Raw genomic sequence first — 19,811 nt, 5'->3', positions numbered from 1 at the left:
TCATCAGTCATGCCTAGTGACTGGAAGCTTCCAGAAAGTTCTGGCAAGTTAGTCTGGGAACACCATCCTGGCAATTTCCTGGCATTAGGCTTCTTGGATTGCATCACGTCTTGGAAAGAATGGCCTGCTTGGGTCCAGTCACTCAACATAAAAGTTGCCTCCATTCATGTACTTGTAGCAAAGAAACCTGATAGGCCAGTGTGAAGAGCCTTCCTTTAATGAGGCTGTAAAACTGAAAGTAACTTAATGGAGAGGCTCAGGAGCACCTACAGTGGGTTGAGTGGTGGGTCCCCAAAAGATGTCCACCTGGAGCTTGTAAACATGACCTTACTTAGAAAAAAGATGTAATTCAGTTAAATATCTCAAGAGGAAATCATCCTGGATGATGCAGGTAGACCCTAAATCCAATGCCAAGTGTCCTTATAAGCAGAGGAAAAGACAGAATTGGAAAGGACACAAGTGGGAGGTCATATGGTGACGAAAGCAGAGATTAGAGCAATGCGGCCGGGAGCCAAGACGTGCCTGCAGCCACCAGAAATGGGAGGATTCTCCCTGACAGATTTCTTGGGGAGTGCGGCCCTGCCCGCATCTTGATTTCAAGGCCCTGGCTTCCAGAACCGAGAGAGAAGAGATTTCTGCTGCTTTAACCTACCAAACATGCAGTCACCGCTACAGCAGCCCCTAGGAAAGGAACGCAGTGGCCAAGAAGGACAACAGGTGAGGACGAGGGTACTGAGGGGCGCTGTGACACCTGACTTCAGAGACACCATCAAAGGAGAAGAAGGAGACTTGCCACAATCCCAAGGAGCTTGCCCTTGTATATTTCTCTAGAAAAGCTTCCATATGCCATTATTACCCCAAAGATGCTCACCGTTCGGGTTCAACCTACATACTTCGCCTTTGAGCCTTCTTATCTGAGGACTGGGGTTACAGTCCAAAAAGATGGAACCAGCTAATCCTGAAGTGCAGGGTCTTCAGAAGGAATCGTGTGTCTTCAAGGACCTAACTCCTTTATTCTCTCCTCTGTTTATCAAGAATTTATTGAGCATCTACTATGCTATACACATTGGCGAGTCTGGCTAATTACAAAAGAGGTCCTGGTTATCACCACAAACTCAGGGGTGGGGGCGGGGGTGGGTTACCTCTATCTATATCCCATTCACTGAGCTTTTCACATCTCAGCCCTTGGCCAGAAATGGTTCACATTCACCTGCAATCTTCTTGTCAGGCTCATTAACAAAAGGAGTCAGAAAAACATCACGGTCGAGTTTGGGTGTGTGAGTAATTTCCTCTTATAAAATGGACATCGGTCACGTAGGAAAATGTCTGTATTTTCTTTAAGAGGCACGGTGAAGTATTTGGGGGCAAAAGGTTGTGACTGCCATTTACTCCAAACCACCTGAATAAAAGACTCAAAGCAAACATGGCAAAGCAGTCATCGTGTGACCGAAGTGATGGGATGTGGGGGCTTGCTGTGCAGTTTTCTCGGCTCGCCCATACGTTTGCAAATGGTCAAACCCCAAACTCCAGCGGACATCTATTATTTATTTATTTATTTTTTACACACAGGGCGATCGCTCTGCTGTGCTGATGCTGTCTGTGTTTTCAGGTACGAAGACTGAATGTCTCCATAAAGGGAGTTGTCTTCTCTCAACTAGAAATGCACGACAGGGGCTGCAGATCTGTGTCTGCAAGCCTGGTTCTTAATTGCTCTTTGGTTCTATTTATGGAAGGAAGAGAAGACACATCTATTGAGAAAAAGTCGGGTACCAAAAAACAAACAAAAAAAAACCCCAACAAACCAGACAAAATGCAGCATTGGCTCAGAAGCAGGAAGAAAATGCCTCACTGGGAAAGCAGGGCATCCGTAAGATGGTGGTTTTTGTTTTTTGTTTTTTGTTTTTCCTTTGGTAAGTTACAGACCTAAGCACGCCACTTGAGACTGCTGGCTGGCTGGGTGCTTTGTTAAGTGCATCTAGCTCATGTGGGACTGATTCCTTTAAACAGACATACCAGCCAGGGAACGGAGTCCGGTTCTACCCCCAACACACCCGACACACACACACAGGCAGGCAGCGTGATCGCGGGACTCACAGTTCTGAGCACAGGAAATGCAGGTTGCCCACATTGTCAATGTAGTTGGCAGGGCTGAGCCAGGGCAGGACCAGCAGCAGAAGCGCCTTCATTTTTCCGACCAGGAGACTGCTTTCTTCCCGGCCACCTTCGCTCTGTCAGCTGTAGGGGCCCAGCCCAGCTCAGTTCCCTGATACAAGCCTGGCCATCTCCCCACAGTCAGCAGAGAGTAGGCACGGTATGTGGAACCCTGGAATGGAGCCACGCTGAAAAATCACAGGCCTGGAAGAGGGTTGTGCCCTCTGCTTCTCAGATGGGGAGACAGGAGCCCAGAGGGACCCACCATGGTTGGCAAGAGGGCTCAGCTGAGAGCAAGCAGGCTGATGCCCGGGAAAGGGACCTGCCCCTCCTGCAGGATGCCGACTGGTTCTTGGGAAGCAGCTGGTACATTGACATCACCGGCCGGGAGCAGATGGACTGGAAGCTGAGCTGCGTGGGGAGAGGGCACGGGTATGACACGTTCACACCCCACAGTGTGGCTAGGCAAAGCATCAAAAGCTGTCCCCTGCTTTGCTAGAGGAAGACACTGTAAGAAATTAGCATCCTGGCACACAGCCTGGAGATCAGAGCTCGGAGTGAGTCTCCAGATATTGAGACAGAGGAGGGTTAAGCACGAACCGACTCTGTCCCCAAGTGTATATTTAGAACATGCCTTTAGGATGTTTTACCTGTCCCTGTCCTGACGACACTGGCAGCCCTTACGAGAAGTGACAGCTTCTCTATTCACTTGGACAACAGGCCCTTTACAAGGTTATGGCTGAGTCGCTCTCTTTGAGAATAGCGGAGAGCCGTGATAGACACACTTGGACTTCTGCCGGAACCAGATTCAGGTTCAGTTCCGGTTCTACATGAAGGGAAGTCTCTCTATTCCTCTTCCTCCCCTGAGAGGCTGAACTAAGCTCTGGTACCAGCTGTAGGAGGCTGGGCAGTCCATGCAATCCCCCGAGGGTAGCTGCCTCCTCTCTGAAGTGGAGCTCCCTTCCTGCCTGACCCGTTAGACACAGATCTGCAGCCTCTGTCGTGCATTTCTAGTTGAGAGAAGACAACTCCCTTTATGGAGACACTCAGTCTTTGTGTCATTAGGACTTCTTTGCATGCCTAGGCTCTGTGATACCCCAGAAGCTCCCGGGACTCCCCTCCCTCTCCCCCATCTTCAAGAGCACTAGAATCTGGGACACCTGGGTGGCTCAGTCAGTTAAGCATCTGCCTCTGGTTCAGGTCGTGATCCCAGGGTCCTGGAATCGAGTCCCACATTGGGCTCCTTACTCAGAGGGGAGCCTGCTTCTCCTTCTGTGCCCTGCTCCCCCTGCTTGTGCACTCTCTCTCCCTCTCTCTCCATCTGACAGACAAATAAATAACATTTTTTTTTTTTTTTAAACAAAAAGAGGGCTAGGATCCATTTGGGTCTTTGTGGCTCAAGGCCTCAATCTTAACAGAAATGGCTTAAAGGGATAGTTCGGCTAACACACCCAAGCAATTCCAGCAAACTTGACTGGCCGGATGGAAGACCAGGGAGAAGTCAGTGAGGTGAGGCCCGCTGCGGTGAGCAGCAGCAGACAGGAATTTGGCCTCAGAGCCGCGGGTTTACCTGAAGCAGGGCTGAAAGAGTATAAACACAGTAGAACCTCAGAACGTCCGGGTTTAACTGCCTCGATTTTGGTCAGAGGTAAGCCATCCTGATAACGCATGACATGTATTCATTTACAGTCTCGTTGAGGCTCTCATTTGAATTCCATTCCCTGTAAGCCTGGTATGCAAGAGTGAGTCAGGGCAGGTGAACAGGAAGTACAGCCAAGGAACAGGACGAAGGAAGTGAGGTTGGGTATTTAGCTGCTGGAGTCAGACGACTTTGACCCCTAGCTCTTCTGCGTACTAGCTGTGTGATGCTGGGCATGTTGTTTAACCTCTCTGAACCGCTCTCTCTTCCTCTGTGAAAAAAAGACAATACTAATAGTGCTTACAGCGTTGTTAGGAAGGTGGAAAGAGATGATGCCTATTAAAAGCATAAGGCTCAATGAGTGTCAGCTCTCGTTATAAAAATTTTTATTATTAATGATAATAATGAATAATAACCACTCGCAACAGTGAATGAGCCCAGCCAGGAGCTCAGCGCCAATCTCCAGGAGGCTTTGTTTTTCTCTTTTTTCCTCCTGTGCCGTTCAGGACGTGAAATGTTACAGCCTTTTCCTGAGTATGGAGTTTCATGGAGTCCTGGGACATGCTCTTCTCCTGAGTCCAGGATCTGCTGGATAGATCATGGCTCAGGAAGAGCATGGTGTCTAAAAAAAGGCTGTGAGTTTCACAGTGTGCTAGATTATATTTCTGATAATGTTGGGTATGTCAGAGTGCCTATCCACGTCTCGATGACAAAAGAAGGATGCTTGTCCTTTTACCTCCTTGCATTAAATTTGTTAAGAGATATGAGTGCAACATGAAAATGAAGGAATTGTTATGTTGTTGCTGCTTATGTCACTCCTGCAAAAACTGTGGGTTACCCACCCAAGATCTGATCTTCTCTTCTTCCTTTGAACAGAAACTAGGTTTAGTTCACGGTGGTAATGCACCTTAGCCTCTCTCACAGATGGGTGGCCATATAACACAATCCTGGGCAATGAGGTAGAAGCAGGAATTAGTGGGTAAGGCCTCCCAGAAAGTTTTTAAAGCAAAAGTCTCAATTTGCACAGTGTCGATTTGCTCTTCCTGCCAGTTCTTCCTACCCGGAACTTATTTCTGCCTGGAACTTAGATGTGATGCTGGAGTTTGACCAGCCATTTTGGGACCAATAGGTGATAAAGTTGAGGATGAAAGCTAATCTGCAAAGCAGAAAGAGCCTGGGTTCCTCCTGATGGCATCATGATAACATCATACTAGTCATGGACTTCCTACCCCTATACATTCTGTTATATTAAAAAAATGAAACTTTTGCAAAATTAAACCAATATAATTTGAATTTTCTAATATTTTCCATTAGATGTAATCCTAATACAATTCCTTGGGGATAGAATCCCACCTTCAAATGGCAGTATTCTGTAGCAACATTGCCAGTAAATGGCCCTAACCCTAAACCTTGTACCCTTTGCCTAACTTCTATCTAACCTTAAATGTCATCTCAGATATCACCCATAAACTTCTGTTTTCTTGTCTCTTTTCACTAAACAGGGAACTCCTTGAAGGCAGGAGTTCTACTGTTCTTGTTCTGCACTGTATCCTCCCCACAGTGCCTAGAACACAGTAGACGCTCAATAAGTATTTGTTGAAGGAACTAGAATTCAACTTGGTTCACAAGTCAACGTTGGACAAATCTTTCTTGATCAGAAGCAAATTAGCAAAACAAAACAAAACAAAAGGACTTCAGGACTTCAAATGGGCCAAGAGCCAGGGCAGGGGTCAAGCATTCATACAGATGGATAACAAATGTCCAAGAAGAAAGGAAAAAGGTATGGAAGATTTCAGGACACGAGTGCCCCAAAGAATGTTGTTTCTTTAACAAATTCCTTGGAACATGATAGAAATTCAAAGGTTCTCCCAGAAGGCAAGGCAGGACAACTGCCCCATTTCTTCTGTGCCCAGGAGAGTGCCAAGAGCAGCTCTCAGCCAGGTAGGAACCAGGAAAGAGTTGGGTTCAGGATTGGAATGTCACTTGAAGAATGTATGTCAAAACACAGTTATGGGGAAATGTGGAGCCTGGCTAATGTGACCAACAAGATTTGTAACCTATCCTTTTTTCTAGAGGGCAATGCTCCCCTAGACCTTTCCTCTGGCAGCAGAATTCTCCCTACACTACAGGTGGTTACTGGGTCTGTGTTGTACAGAACACACTAACGAAAGGGGCCACCTCCTGGGAGTACAGGTCAAGAAAGGTCTGGGGCAGGTTTTTGGAGAAGAAACTCCCAGGACTTGGGGAGTGAAGTTAATTATGAAACCAAACCAAACCAAACCAAACCAAACTCAAGGAGCCTTCAGTCAGGTGTATCTTGGGCCAGTTATACACATTTTCATTCAGGGATGTTTTCAGAACACCAAACCATGAACTCTTTATTCCTTCTCAAGTGTAGCTTAAGTGTCAGCTTTATTATCTCCCCTAGTTATTATCTTCCATAAGATAGAAACTGAAGGGCAAAGGGACTTATCTTATGAAACAATTCAATGTGTGTGAGATGTCAACTTCTCCACTTCAAATGTCATTTCCTCAGGGGTAAAAATCATGGCGTGTATAGATGCTTCTTTCATTCTGGGCCGGGCCTATTGTAGATCCTTATTAAATATTATACATGCGGATGATGCTATTACACAAGACTCATGTAGCCTTGAGCTTCAGGCAGCTCCCACTGAGGAGCAAGGAAGTGAAGGCTTTCCTCCCACACATCCTCTCCCTGCTCTGGGCCAAGAGAGATGCATGGGACTGGCCCCTAGAGAAGCTCTGCCATGTCTCCTGGCAATGACCTTTGGATAAGAAGGCTGTCTGTCTCTGGACTCAACAAGCCTATCACCTGCATGGGAGTTCTTTGCAGGAGACCCATGCAATGGGAGTCCACAGACATCTAAGAGGACAGAGGTCAATGGAAGTAGCCAGAAGATTCTAAACATTAGTTCATGTGCTCAGGCTTACTCTCCTGGAAGAACCCTCTCATCTGAAGTCAGGAACAGTTGTCCTAAGGATTTACATTCAACTCAGGGTCTCAAGTGGCCAGATAACAATGTTTACAACAATGTTTATGAGCGACATGAATTCTGGAGAAAACAGGCACCGTTTGTTTAAAGACGTGATGCTGCCTGCCTCTCGGGGTCAAGTCAAAGGTTAGGCTGAGCATGGACCTATGGACGAGTCATAAACAGAGACCTCGGCGGAGGCGAAAGTTGGTTCTCTACCACATCTTACCTAGAGGGACAATGACAACATTCTGAATGTGATTCACTTCTGAAGAGCTTTGTATTCAAAGAACTCAACTGAAATAAGTTCCCATTCTACAGGTGGAGAAACCTACGTCTGCAGTTCCCCAGGAAGTCTAGGACTGTTCAGGTGCTGGGACCCACTGGAAGAGCGTGTGGATGCACATGGGTCACATGGTGTTCTTCAACCGGAATGGTAGTTAAGTCTCTTTACTAGATCGACCCTGAGCCTGCCCAGTTTCTATTCATTCCAATGTCACAAGCCAATTATATTTTTAAAAATCCATTCCATTTTAAATCCTGAAACTGAGACGCAAAATTAACAGAGAAAGCTATCTTCTAGTACAAATGCATGACCACGCTCTGGTACTTGTGGCTACCAACCTGAAGGTCTCTTACAGAAACGTAAGGAATATACTTGCTTCCTGCTTACCTCTTGGTGGTTCCCAGTTAAATGGACTCCAGAGTCCCAAGAATTTAATATTCATACCCGTTCTGAGGGATAGGGAAAGAGATGGTCCACTGGCCCAGTTGTTGGCCCACCTAACAGGGCTCCAGAGTCAGGTCCTGGATGAGCTCCAAGTTTCGGATTGTTGCCAATCAAATGCCCACAGGGCGGAAGGGAAGAGAGGGTATATTAAGCATTTGATGACTAATATATACAACATATTTTTGGAAATGTTGGTTTCAACCTACTTAGGAAGCTGATGTGTGGGGCAGACCAAGAGCAGGTGTTGAGGCCCACAGCTCCCTTACGTGGGAGTTTTCCCCTCCACAGGGAGCTGCTGCTGGATGCCTGTGAAAAACTCTGAGGCCTCGGTGTGAAGAGGTGATTTCAATTAGTTTTGGGTTCTTTCCTCACTGCTGTTTTTCAATTGTGCATAACATTATAAGCTGAGGATTCATCCAGAGTTTTCCCTGGGCTTCCTTGAGGTGTGTGGGCCATCGCGCCTGTGTGGGCGGATGAATGACCTTCCCACTCTGGGCAGCTGAGGGGAGCCAGTGTCCTCTCTCTCGTGGAGACCCCCAAGGACCCCAACTGCTTCTTCCTGGCCCTTTTTCTGCACCACTTCTGTTGCGAACTTGCCCTCCGATCCATATGCCATCTTATCCCTAGTTTTTGATAATCTGGGCTTCAAACAGTTCTTGATGAGGAGATGAGGAGGAGCCGCTGTGTTCACATTATCTCCAGAGACCACCCCCATTTCTTTCCTTTGCTCTCCCTTCTCTCATCCCTCCCCTGTGGAGCTCCTGTAGCAGGCAGAACAACGCCTGCCCCAACAGATGGCCACCTCCTAATCCCAAGAGCCTGTGGACATGTCACCTTACTGGGCAAAAGGGACTTTGCAGATGTGACTAAATCAAGGATCTTCAGATGAGGAAATGATATAGATTATCCAGCTGGGTCCAATGTAATTACCAAGTGTGCGGCAGGAAGGCCAGAATCACAGAGAGAGAGAAGATGATGGAAATAGAGATGAGAGAATGAGAGAGAGACAGAGATAAACAGAAAGTTGGTTGGGCATCTTCCTTCAGCTCAGGTCATGATCCCAGAGTCTCGGGATCGAGCCCCATGTTGGGCTCCCTGCTTGGTGTGGAGTTTGCGTCTCCCTCTTACCCCCTCGTGCTCTCTCTCTCAAATAATAAATAAAAACTTTTCAAAAAACAAAAAAAAGAGAGAGAGAGCGAGAGAGAGAGAGAAACAAAGAGATTGACAAACAGAAAGAGAGAGACCCAGAGACAGAGACAGACAGACAGGCAGAGACTGGAAGATTGTACGCTGCTGGCTTTGAAGATGGGGAATGAGGCCACAAGCCAGGGAAGGCAGGCAGCCTCCAAAAGCGCAGTAAGGCAAAGAAGGGAATTCTATCCTAGAGCCAGAGGGAATCAGCCCTCCCAAAGCCTTGTTGGGACTTCTAACCCTCTCAACTATAAAATAACCCCTGTATGTGGTTTGCAGTCCCTGAGTTGTGATCACTTGCTACAGCAACAATGGGAAACTCATACAGCTCCCAAAACAAAGGTCGAGGATTCAAATGTTGGGAGCAGGGACTGTGCTGGGTGCAGGGAGCTCTACCAGGGCCTTTGTCCTCTACCGCTCCTCACCTCCCTAGCCAGTGAGGCCCCTGCCTTAGTCCTTTGACCTGCCCCAGATCTACTTCCCTGTGGAGAGTGCCTCCCCACGCTGGGCCACACTTCCAGCAAAGGTCACAAAGGGACTCCCTCACCCCCTTTTCCTCTGGCCACACCTCCTTCTGGGCAATGAGGAGAGAGGTACCCTAGTTTAGATGCCAACAACAGAGAGTCAGAGGCAACCCACAAACCTGAGTTAGATGCCTTTCATTCAATATCCTGGGGGCGAAAAGTAAGTTCCCGGACATAATTAGCATGGAAGATAAGTGCTACGCCTTATAGCTGGCCACTGGCCTGGATGCAAACTCCCATGTCAGAGAATCTGCCTGTCCTAACAAACAAAGACTCAGATTCACAACGTAAGGTATGTGACCTTTAGAAAAAAAATACCTGCACCTACCTCTTGCCCTTGTCATGACAGGAACCAAGGTAAACACTAGTTTCCACATTTCCTCTTATGAATAATTATGGTATTACTGTTCACCCTCTCTTACGCACCTTGAATGTTCTAAGAGACTGTCTCATGGGCAATGAGATCAGGGCTGTCCAGAGATCATCCACTGGGGATGCCCAGGAACATGACGATGTAAGTGGACAACAGAAGGGGCAGATAGGTGGAGGGCATGGTGCTGGCCACCAGCAGGGGTGGTCACGCCATCCCTCTGCCCCCTCTGTGTACCTTGCCCAAAAACCTAGCAGAAAAGTCCCTGGAAGATAACACTTGTCTACATTTCTCCATTGAAAACTTGGTTGACAATACCTCGCATCTCCTCAAAGAAGAGTTGGGCTTTGTCAAATTCCCATACAGAGGACATTTTAATAATCATGAATCAAATTGGGAGACTTCTTTTTTCTGAAGAAAAGATAAGCAATGCCTTCCAGGAAATCTTTGGGGGACCATGAGCCCCAGAGAAAGCCCCTCATCAGATCTTTCCAGGATTTCTGACATTTCAGAATGCACACATATGAAATAAGCCAGTCACAGAAGGACAGATACGGTACGATTCCTCTTCTGTTAGGTTCCTAGAGCAGTCAAGTTCATAGAAGCAGAAAGTAGCATCGTGGTTACCAGGGGCCAGCCAGGAGGGAATGACGAGTTTTGGCTTGATAGGTTTCAATTCCAGAAGGTGAAGAAAGTTCTGGAGAAAGGATGGTGGTAACGGCTGCATGACAATGTGAATGGACTTAAGGGGGCTCAACCGTACTCTTAAAATGGTTCGAGTGGCAAATTTTATGTATGTGTATGTTACCGCCATAAAATAACCCACTCCCCCTCACCCCTACACACACCACAGCTCTATCTCATGCTGCGTTCTCACACTGAACCCTAGGAATCCACACCTAGAAAGTTCCCTTTGCGTTTACCAGCTGCAGAGAAGAAGGCATGTTGCAGAGCCCTCATCCCCAAGGATAGCACTGCTCCAGGGGGCAGACGAGCCCAGCTGTCCCACCCAGAGAGGATGGAGCTGTGCGGGACAGGCCCACGAGGAGACCCTACCTTGTCTGAAAGTGCTGCTCCAGGTCGCAACGCTGCAGGACCTCGGTGCAGTGGTCTGAGAACGGGCAGGTCACCAGTAGCTTGTTGACGAGCTTGTTGACAAGGATGCTGGAGCGCTTGCAATGCTGCAGCACCAGTGGCTTGCGGTCCACGGGGCAGAAGTCCTTCTCCACCAGGAAGTTGGTGAGGCACGCGGTGCAGTACGTGTGACCACAGGGTGTGTCCAGAGGGTCCAGCAAAGCTTGCAGGCAGATGTGGCATATGAGGTCATCGTCCACATCTTCGGTGTAGGTGTAGAAGTGGTTTTCCTCGGGGGAGTGGGCTTGGCCACAGACCGCACACAGGGGTACAGGGCTGGGATCTGGGTGACAGGAGGGGTCTGGCTGGCTCATGGTCAGCTGGGGAGATACTCCGACAGGGAACTGACCCAGGAAAACAGGGTGTCCTCAGGAGAAAGTCAAGATCTTCCAGGAGCCATCCACAGACCTGAAAGAGAACAAGACAGCTCATCTTCGTTTTCATGGCCACCTGAAGACTTGCCTTGCGATGGACGTGAAATTCTGCCACCAGCGGGCAGGGAACAGAGCTGTGATTCAGAAGGCCAGGGCTCACTGCCTACCCTGGTGACCGACATGACCTTGGGCAAGGGACCTTGCCTCCTTATGCCTCAGTTTACCATCCATCCTAGTGGTGATAATGTTTACCTTTAACATCCTCACTTTAGGGTGGGAAAAACCATTGGGTACTATGTGGGAAATGCTCAGAGAAACTCAAAAGAAATACGCCCTAAGAAATATAAATGGTTAATAAAATTCAGTTAGACCAGTGATTCAGAAAATGCTCTGTCAGGGGACACCTGGGTGGCTCAGTTGGTTAAGCTGCTGCCCTCAGCTCAGGTCATGATCCCAGGGTCCTGGGATCAAGACCTGCATCAGGCTCCCTGCTCACTGGGAAGCCTGCTTCTCCCTCTCCCACTGTCTACCGCTCCCCCTGCACGTGCTCTCTCTCTCTCTCTCATTCTGTCAAATAAATAAAATCTTTTAAAAAAATAAAATGCTCTGTCAGATTGGGACAAGAAGAGAAACAGTTAATAAGCTAATGACTTTTTCTTATCTTTCTTCCCAACTTTCTCTAAGACTCAGAAAATGTAGGGCATCAGAGCCTTCAACTAAATCATCTGAGAAGAAATGAGAGCTGCCGGGTCTGTTGTATTTTCGCTGTGCTGAGGGAATGATCTCTTCTGTACGCACTTCATCCACTCAGTCAGTCACTTAGTGGTTACGTGGGCTCTGGGCCCTCACTGCCCAGGTTCAAATCCCACCACTGCTGTGGGCCAGTGATTTAATCCATATCTGTGGGAGGAAAATAGTAACAGCCTACCTCCTAGGGTTGCTGTGAGGATGAAATGAGATATGAGACATAGAGCTCTTACAGTCGTTTCTGGAGTACAGTAAGTGCTCAGGCAGTTATCAGCTACCATTTTTACATGCATTTGTTACCAAATTTATCTCTTCTCCCATCTAGCTCCATTGAGCTAGAAACTGAAAGCTATAGTTCCTATAACTGGCCTTTTTTGCTTTCTTTTAATAATATGCACGCTCACACACACACATATTTAAAACCAGTGTAATACTATCACACTACACATTTTCCTTTGGGATAGGAGTACAAATAATAGAGATTTTAACCTTCCTGATTAATAACTAGAAGCATCTTGGAATCATTCAATAAATATGTTTTGAGCACCAGCTCTGAGCTAGGCAGTAAACTGGGTGTGGAGGAGACATTCAGGGAAGCTTTCAAGAACATGCCCTTGCTCTCATGGAGTCCCCAGTGCAGGGGAGGCAGGCGTGAGCACAGGTACCTGGCAGCCCACGTGACCAGTGCGGACAGAAGCGTGCACTGCGTGACTCTAGGTGGACTGTCATGAGGATTAAAAATCCTGCACCCTCTCTCATCCACTGCCCCCTTGGCTTTCTTCATTTTGGAACGTAAACAGAAAGACATTAGACATTCCTCCAGAACATAAAGACACATGAAGAACCTAACAGGAAACCCACTGCATTTGGAGATGCCATGGCATCCCTAAACCACATTCCATCTTTTTTCTCTATCAGATGAAGTCCAAGGTTGTTTGTAGGAGCGCAGCCTTATCTTAAAAAGAAAAGACATTGATTTCAGGCTCTCGCTGGATCAACTTCGTGTTTACGCTTCTGGACTTAAAGTACGCCTGAAAGAACACTCTGGTCAAGGGGTTGAAGAAAAATGTCCCGAATGCGAAAACATTCAGAAATCACAGCATTTTATTTGGCATCGAAAAAGACCACAGAAGGCTAAGGTAGAGAGTGCAGAACGGGGTGAAGTTGTTCTCTAGTCAAATTTCATGGAAACATACACAGCTGCTATGTGTCCTCAAGGCTGATAGAAGGTCCTGGAATCACACAGGAAATGCTTTAAGTGGCATGAAAAACAGTCCAAAAGTCAACAAGAAAACGGAAATGGGCCACCCAAAAGATGATCGTCCACTACAGGGAAAAAAGTGCATACATTTGGAACTCTGACAAGAGTTCGGTCAAGCGCTCCCACGTGTTTGGGTCCTGTCCATTCTTTCTCGTTGTGCTGTACTGGGAAGCGACAGGAACACAGTTGCAACTCTGGTTGTGCCACCAAAAAACCAACTTCACATTTCTGGGTCTTATGGGTGAAACGATGGAGCTGGACCAGATTTTTGGTTTTGGGCATGGTGTTCTGGAACATGCCAGATGCCTCAGGATCTTCCAGGGGAAGGAAGATGGGAAGGCAGTTTGGGCAGAGCTGTGCCCGCCCCACCCAGTTCCAACTCCATTTTTATGTCTCTGACACATCAGTTTCCTTATACTATTCTGTTGGAAGAACTCTAGTTTAAAAAAAGAAAAAAAAGCAAGCCACCAGACCGATTCCATAAAGTCCCTTTCAGCAACAGAGTTCTAGGATTCTATGCTAATAACGCAGAGGGTTTTCCTTTGTTCTGGGTGGTCAGCTTTTGGGAAAATCTTTTTTTCTTTGCTTTCTAACAGTTTCTGAGCATTTACCATGTGCCGGGCGCTGTCCCGGGGGCCTTGTATAGACCGTGTTCTTTAATCCATGCAGATCCCCCAGGGGGTTGTTGGGTTTTGTTTGTTTTCATTTAACTGATGAAGAAGTTGAAGTGTGACTTGGAATTAACTTGCCAGTTTCACCAAAAAAGAAACAAACCAAGAACTGATGATGACTTCAGCTTCTGTTCCTAACCGTTTCGCTGTGCTGTGTCCCAGCACCTTTCCTCATCATGACTGGTCGGAATGTAACCGGTCGACTAGAAGAGCCCCAGGAAATGAGGTTTAAAATCTTTGCAGGCCCATTGCTAATAGATTTTTTCCAAGGCTCTGAATAAAAGTATCCTTTGCCTTTACTGACCTCTGGAATGCCCGAGACCAAATGGATGGGATGGGCAAGCAAAAATGGCGGGTTCTAGCTCCAACCCCAATTCTTTTTTCTTTCCTTTTTTGTTTTGTGAAGGGAAATTTGACTTCCTCGGTGCTTGCGCATGTGATTCCTAATCAGATTCCTGACATAATATTAACGTAAACACTCCTGTATATATTTTCCAACATTGTTTTAGACTAAATAAAGCCTAAATGAATAGACACAAATTATGAGAGAATTGGCAAAAAAAAAAAAAAAAAGCAGTTCGGGCTCTAAAGAAAGAAGTAGGTAGACTTTAAAAAATATGATTAATAGGGGTGCCTGGGTGGCTCAGTGGGTTAAAGCCTCTGCCTTTGGCTCAGGTCATGATCTCAGGTCCTGGGATCGAGCCCCACATCAGCTCCCTGCTGCAGAGAGCCTGCTCCTCTCTTTCCCTCTGCCTGCCACTCTGCTTATTTGTGCTCTCTATCTCGCTGTCAATTAAATAAATAAAATCTTTAAAAAAATATATAATTAATATAATTTGAGGTGTCTTCTTTCCAGTTTACATCTCCTAAACACATATGACGTATCGTGTTTTTAAGACATGTATGTGCCTTGCTGAACTGATAAGAAATTATCTAAAATCATTATGGCTTAAAGGTAAGCTATTTTTTCTTCTAAAAGTAAGTGAGATGGCCCGTCACCTTGGAGTCATTCACGTCCCTGAGTGCACAGGTCCTCAGCACTTCTGGCCCTGGCTGAGGTGAGGGGACAGAGCTGCAATCTGGCTTTCCCGCAGTTTGGAGAAAGAGAAAGGAAGTCAACCCCCTCCTTGGGTGTGTGTATGGGGCAGGGGGGTGAAAATCGTGCCCTTCCTTCGTAGAACCCTCATGTGGTTTAGGAATGATCTTTTCTGTCTCTCCTGTGATTCGAGATGCAGCAGAAGCCCAGGGAGACTTTGAGAGGTATGTGGAGTCCACCAGCATAGTGGTGAGAAGTGCCAGGAAAAGTAAAAATCCCCATCCCTGCTTCTTTTCTCGCCGGGGTATGGTCACACCTGGAATTTGTACAGAAGCTTCTTCCACCTAACTTACAAATTCTGAACTTCTCTGGCAGACAACAAAGCCACATTCCAGAGCCAACGTGAGTCAGCACTGTCTGCGAGCTCATGAGAGCTCATTTGTATCCTGTCACCGGCACGTTAAAATCCAATAATCTTAAGAACAGCATAACAAATATCATGGAGGAGAAGGGGTGTTAGAGAGGAGAAGGGAGTTCGGGGAAATTGGAAGGGGAGGTGAATCATGAGAGACTATGGACTCTGAAAAACAATCTGAGGGGTTTGAAGTGGCGGGGGTGTAGGAGGTTGGGGTACCAGGTGGTGGGTATTATAGAGCGCACGGCTTGCATGGAGCACTGGGTGTGGTGAAAAAATAATGAATACTGCTTTTCTGAAAATAAATAAATTGGAAAAAAAAAAAAAAAGAACAGCCTTGGGGATATATAAACTGTTTGGGAGAGGGAAAATGTCTGCATGACAGAACCTACCAGAACAATGGGGTCCCTGGTGTGCTAGTGTCCTGCTAATTCTCCTTTAAATGCACCCTGGCTTTGCAGAAAATGGTAACCCGAGGGAAAATCATACACTGTGCTGGAGAGACAATGAATAAATAATGTCATGTGGCAGGCTGCACTGACAATTTCGCATTTTCCTCGTCCTGAAAGGACAAGACTTGACTCCATGGCTCCTCCTGAATGGCTGTATGAGTCACAGCTTTACAACAACAGTGATGGGATGTCATATTATTAAAAAGAATTCATCCTCACAGTCAAAGGCAGTGTGTACTGCATTGGACTTTGACCTTGACAAAGATGAAACATTGATAGTCATAGGCTCTTTGTGTTGAAAGGGACCTTGAGAGAAGGTTCCTACATGAAACAGCCCTTTCCTACCTTCTAAAATAGATCATCCTGCATTGGAGAGCTCAAACTTCTAGGAGGAACAGTCTGCAGATGGAACAAAAATTTGCTTCTCTAGAACTCATCTATTCCCTCCATGGGTGCCAGTATTTCTCCTAGGAGCTGTTTAGAACATGTCACATTCAAAACAACAACAAAACAAAAGAATATGTCAAATTTCTGAAGTCCCATTTCTGAAGTCCCTTAATTATTGGAAGACACCCCATTTCCCACACCCACCCCTCCAGGTCCAGCAGCCTTAGCCTTTCTGGCATTCCTTCTAGTTTCCCTAGACTCTGTGAGGCTGACCACTCTCTTCCAGAAACTCCCTCATGGTTCAGGGTCCCTCCTATAGTGTACGGGTAAAATGAACCCCCAAACTCCAGGACAGCATGAAACAGACTAACTGTGCACAGAGCCTAGGACGGCGTCTGCTTTCTTGGGCCACTGCGGTCACTGTAGTCCTGGCCTGCTCTGAGCCAGACACTGCCCTGAGGCCTGGAGAAAGCTATCAGCAATTTCTGAGCCCAAAGGGGAAAACAAAATCCAGGGCAATAAAGTGGAAAAGCAGCGGCTGGGAACACAGTTTAGAAAATGCAAAGATATTTAGCGGAATTAGGTGGATTTATTTAAACAGAAATTCCTCACTGGCTAAACACTCGAGTATCGGAATCTGCGGCGTATCCCGATCCCAAGAATGAGTGGTATTTGGGGCTCTGGACTTTCCCATTTGTCTGCAAGCATGCTTATATTTTGATACATCTTGTTCTCAAATGTACTGACAACCTGAACAGGAGCTAAGAGAAATGCAAACCATTTAAAAGCATGGCAAGTCAGAGATCACTGTTTCATCCAGAGGGCAAACCTCCATGAACACTCACTGACACCCCCAATAAATGAAAATGAAAAAGTTAAAGAAGTGAGGCCATGGGCAGCCGATGGAAGGCCAGTGACAGGAACTGGAAGTCCCGCAGCTCTGGACACGCCTCAAAAAAAGAAAAAAAAAAAAAAAAGAAAAGAAAAGAAGAGAAGAGAAAAGAAAGAGAAAGGAAAGGAAAGGAAAGGAAAGGAAAGGAAAGGAAAGGAAAGGACCAAGAAAAAAAGCTGCACAAGGACTGGAAATAAAGTGTCTAAGGAGGTGTCCTAGACACCTGGGCCCCCCCAGGTGAGCCTTTCACCAAAGGGCTTGTAGTTGGAGGAAGAATTTGCTTCCCATGAGAGGAAAGAGGTGACATCTAAGCCAGGCCCCGAAATGATCACCAGATGATTGGATCCCAAAAGATCCTTGTTTTGAGAGTGTGTCGTTAAGTGACAAGCATCCTCTCCAGCAGGGACTCTGTGACCCTGTAAACAGTGTGAGGTTCTGCCCTCCTGTGATGGGGCTGCTTCCTGGGTTCTGCTAACGTGTTTAATGTTGTTCAAAATCTCCTAATCCCTTCCACCAACCCCAGTGTTTTACACAAACCCATAATGACTAAGAACCCCTATGCTAGAGGATTTCCGAGGAAACTTTCAGATTCAAGAAACAGAGCTGGAGGTTTTTTTGTTTTTGTTTTTTGTTTGTTTTGTTTTGTTTTGTTTTGTTTTGTTTTTAATCATTGGGGATGCTTTGAACTTTGGATGAAGCTATGCAGGGCAGAAGGGTTGCAGGACAGGGTTCAAACTGGTCATGGAGGCCACACCTTAGTGCACAGATCCCAGTCAGTCCGGAACACTGTCCTAGACCATGAAGACCAGAAATACACTCATGCAGGAATCGAATGGAAGAGTGCTGGGAAATTGTTCACATTGGTGGCCTCATTTCTTTTTCCAAAATAATTATCAGCCGGCATGTTTGTCTAACCACGGCCTGCCATGGCCCTGCCTGGAACTCCTAAATTAGATTATTGGTGGGGGTGAGGGGGAGTGATTGCCAAAGTTAGCACAAGCTCTATCTCTCTCTAGCAAACAAAGTAGATTTATGATTACATTTTAAATTATAGAAAGACTGTGTGAAACTTGGAGGTATCAATAAGGTACCATCAATTTTTAAGAAATACCAACTGTGAACTAAGGGACAAAGAGGGTGAACAAATGCTCTGGGGGCTCTTCCTTAGCTTCTAGACACATCAGTAATAGGGAGGAATTAAATGCTTTAGGGACCTGAATAGAAATGGTCACACATGGGCTAAAAACTGTCTTTGAACCAAGAGGGGTTGAAGTGGGGGCTGAGGGAGCAGGGGCACATATACATTTCCAGAAAAAGGAGAGAGAACACAAAGAAGGCAGGTGGACTGTTGCAAAGGTCAGGGTTAGGTCTGATCCTACTTCTTATCAAAATCCATGATCTCCAAGAGAGAGCAAGCAATTCATTCCTTGCATCTTCGAGTGACACCAGCCTGCATACTGTTGCCTACACTAGAAGGGACAGAAAAAAAAAATAAATCTAAATGGTCTTTAAAGACGTCAAAATATCTCCAAGAAATTAAAGGAGACTCAAACTGAGAGGAGACAATGTCTGGGGTCCATAGCCGAGAACACAGAGAGCCAGAAAGTGGGAAGAACAAGAGAAGTGCTCAGGTGTAAGGGTCCCAGGGGGCAAATGGATCAGATACAAGCTTTAGTAGCCCCGGGAAGATCTCTTACAAGCTGCTTGGAGAGGAGCTTTGCCTCTCTTGACTGAAGATTTACTGCCTCTCGCCTGGGTATCATGGCGCCCCTTTTCCTACCTGGGTTTGTTTGTAAGAACTCTGTCCCAGAAAAAAAACATCTTTCCATCTCCTGGTCCACCAACATGATGGAATGGAGCTGACCCCCTGCCAACAACAAGAATGAAGACAGACTATTTTGGCTTGACCAAGGACTCTGTTCATGCAAATACTCGCCGTAGGATCTTGGGAAGCGCTAACGTCAGAGGAGAGGCATGGAAAAGCAGGCGGACGTTCTTCTACCCAAGGCTGAAAAACATATTCACGAAATGCTTTTTTTTTTTTTTTAAACAGATAACCAAATTTTATAGAGGGAAAGACAAGGTGAAGGAAGATATTTGAATTCTTAATATTGTTTCTGCTATGTTTTAATTCTATATATATTCATTGATCACCTATGCCATGCCTGGCCTTGGTCTTGAATTCTGTGGGACCTCCCATAAGGAATTCAATTTTATCTTCAGTAAGTTTAAGTCTGATTAGAAAAAAGGAGCTTACCTACAGAAAAAAAAAATGTTAAAGCACTGCAAAAAATAATACACAATGAGTATGGCAAGGAGTATGATCTGTGTACCACCCCCTGCACCCCCACAGGAGACAGAGACAAGTTGTGGAGGAAAAGAGGTAAGAAAACAGTATAATGTGACCCAGAATTGTTAGGACAGCTCGTGGAATAGTTGGGTTTCAGGGCAGATCATCAAAGATTAAGGGTGTTTGGACAAGTGGGAAGAAATTAAGGTAAGGGAAGAGCCTGAGCAAATCCCCCAGTCAAGGAAGAGAAATAGACATATTGGTGTTTAATGACCTGTACATGATGACCTGTATTAGAGATTTTAAAATTATTTAAGAAATCATAGGACTTTGAGTTGGGTAAGAATCTTAGATTGTCCCCAAGTACAAGAATCCTCCTTACAAAAGCCCTATAGGATGGTCTATCAGCTTCTGCTTGAAATACCTACAATGACGGGGAGCTCATTAGTTTTTCTACAGCTAAATGCTTTCCTTTTGTTACTTCGACGTTTCAGTGTGACATAGATCACATCCACTCCCTCAAAACATGGCAAGCCCTACCCCCCATTAAGGAG

General features: G+C 46.2%; 1 protein-coding gene across 4 annotated transcripts in view; it reads right to left on the bottom strand.

Moving 5' to 3' along the window:
- The window catches only part of LNX1 (ligand of numb-protein X 1), a 181,704-nt gene that overhangs the window by 93,370 nt on the left and 68,523 nt on the right, over positions 1–19,811 (bottom strand). For 3 of the 4 annotated variants that reach the window (XM_044268126.1, XM_044268127.1, XM_044268128.1), the window contains one exon: positions 10,655–11,140. In XM_044268126.1, coding sequence (XP_044124061.1) covers positions 10,655–11,046 — 392 coding nt within the window. In that variant the 5' untranslated portion in view covers positions 11,047–11,140. Of the gene's footprint in view, positions 1–2,094; positions 2,486–10,654; positions 11,141–19,811 lie in introns of those variants that run through there. The other variant, XM_044268129.1, reaches the window with a different exon arrangement.

The sequence above is a fragment of the Neovison vison genome, chromosome 11 (genome assembly GCF_020171115.1).
Source record: "Neovison vison isolate M4711 chromosome 11, ASM_NN_V1, whole genome shotgun sequence".
NCBI classification, from domain to species: Eukaryota; Metazoa; Chordata; class Mammalia; order Carnivora; family Mustelidae; genus Neogale; species Neogale vison.
The sequence above is the reverse complement of the archived record's forward strand: the minus strand, read 5'-3'. Positions and strand labels throughout refer to the sequence as shown.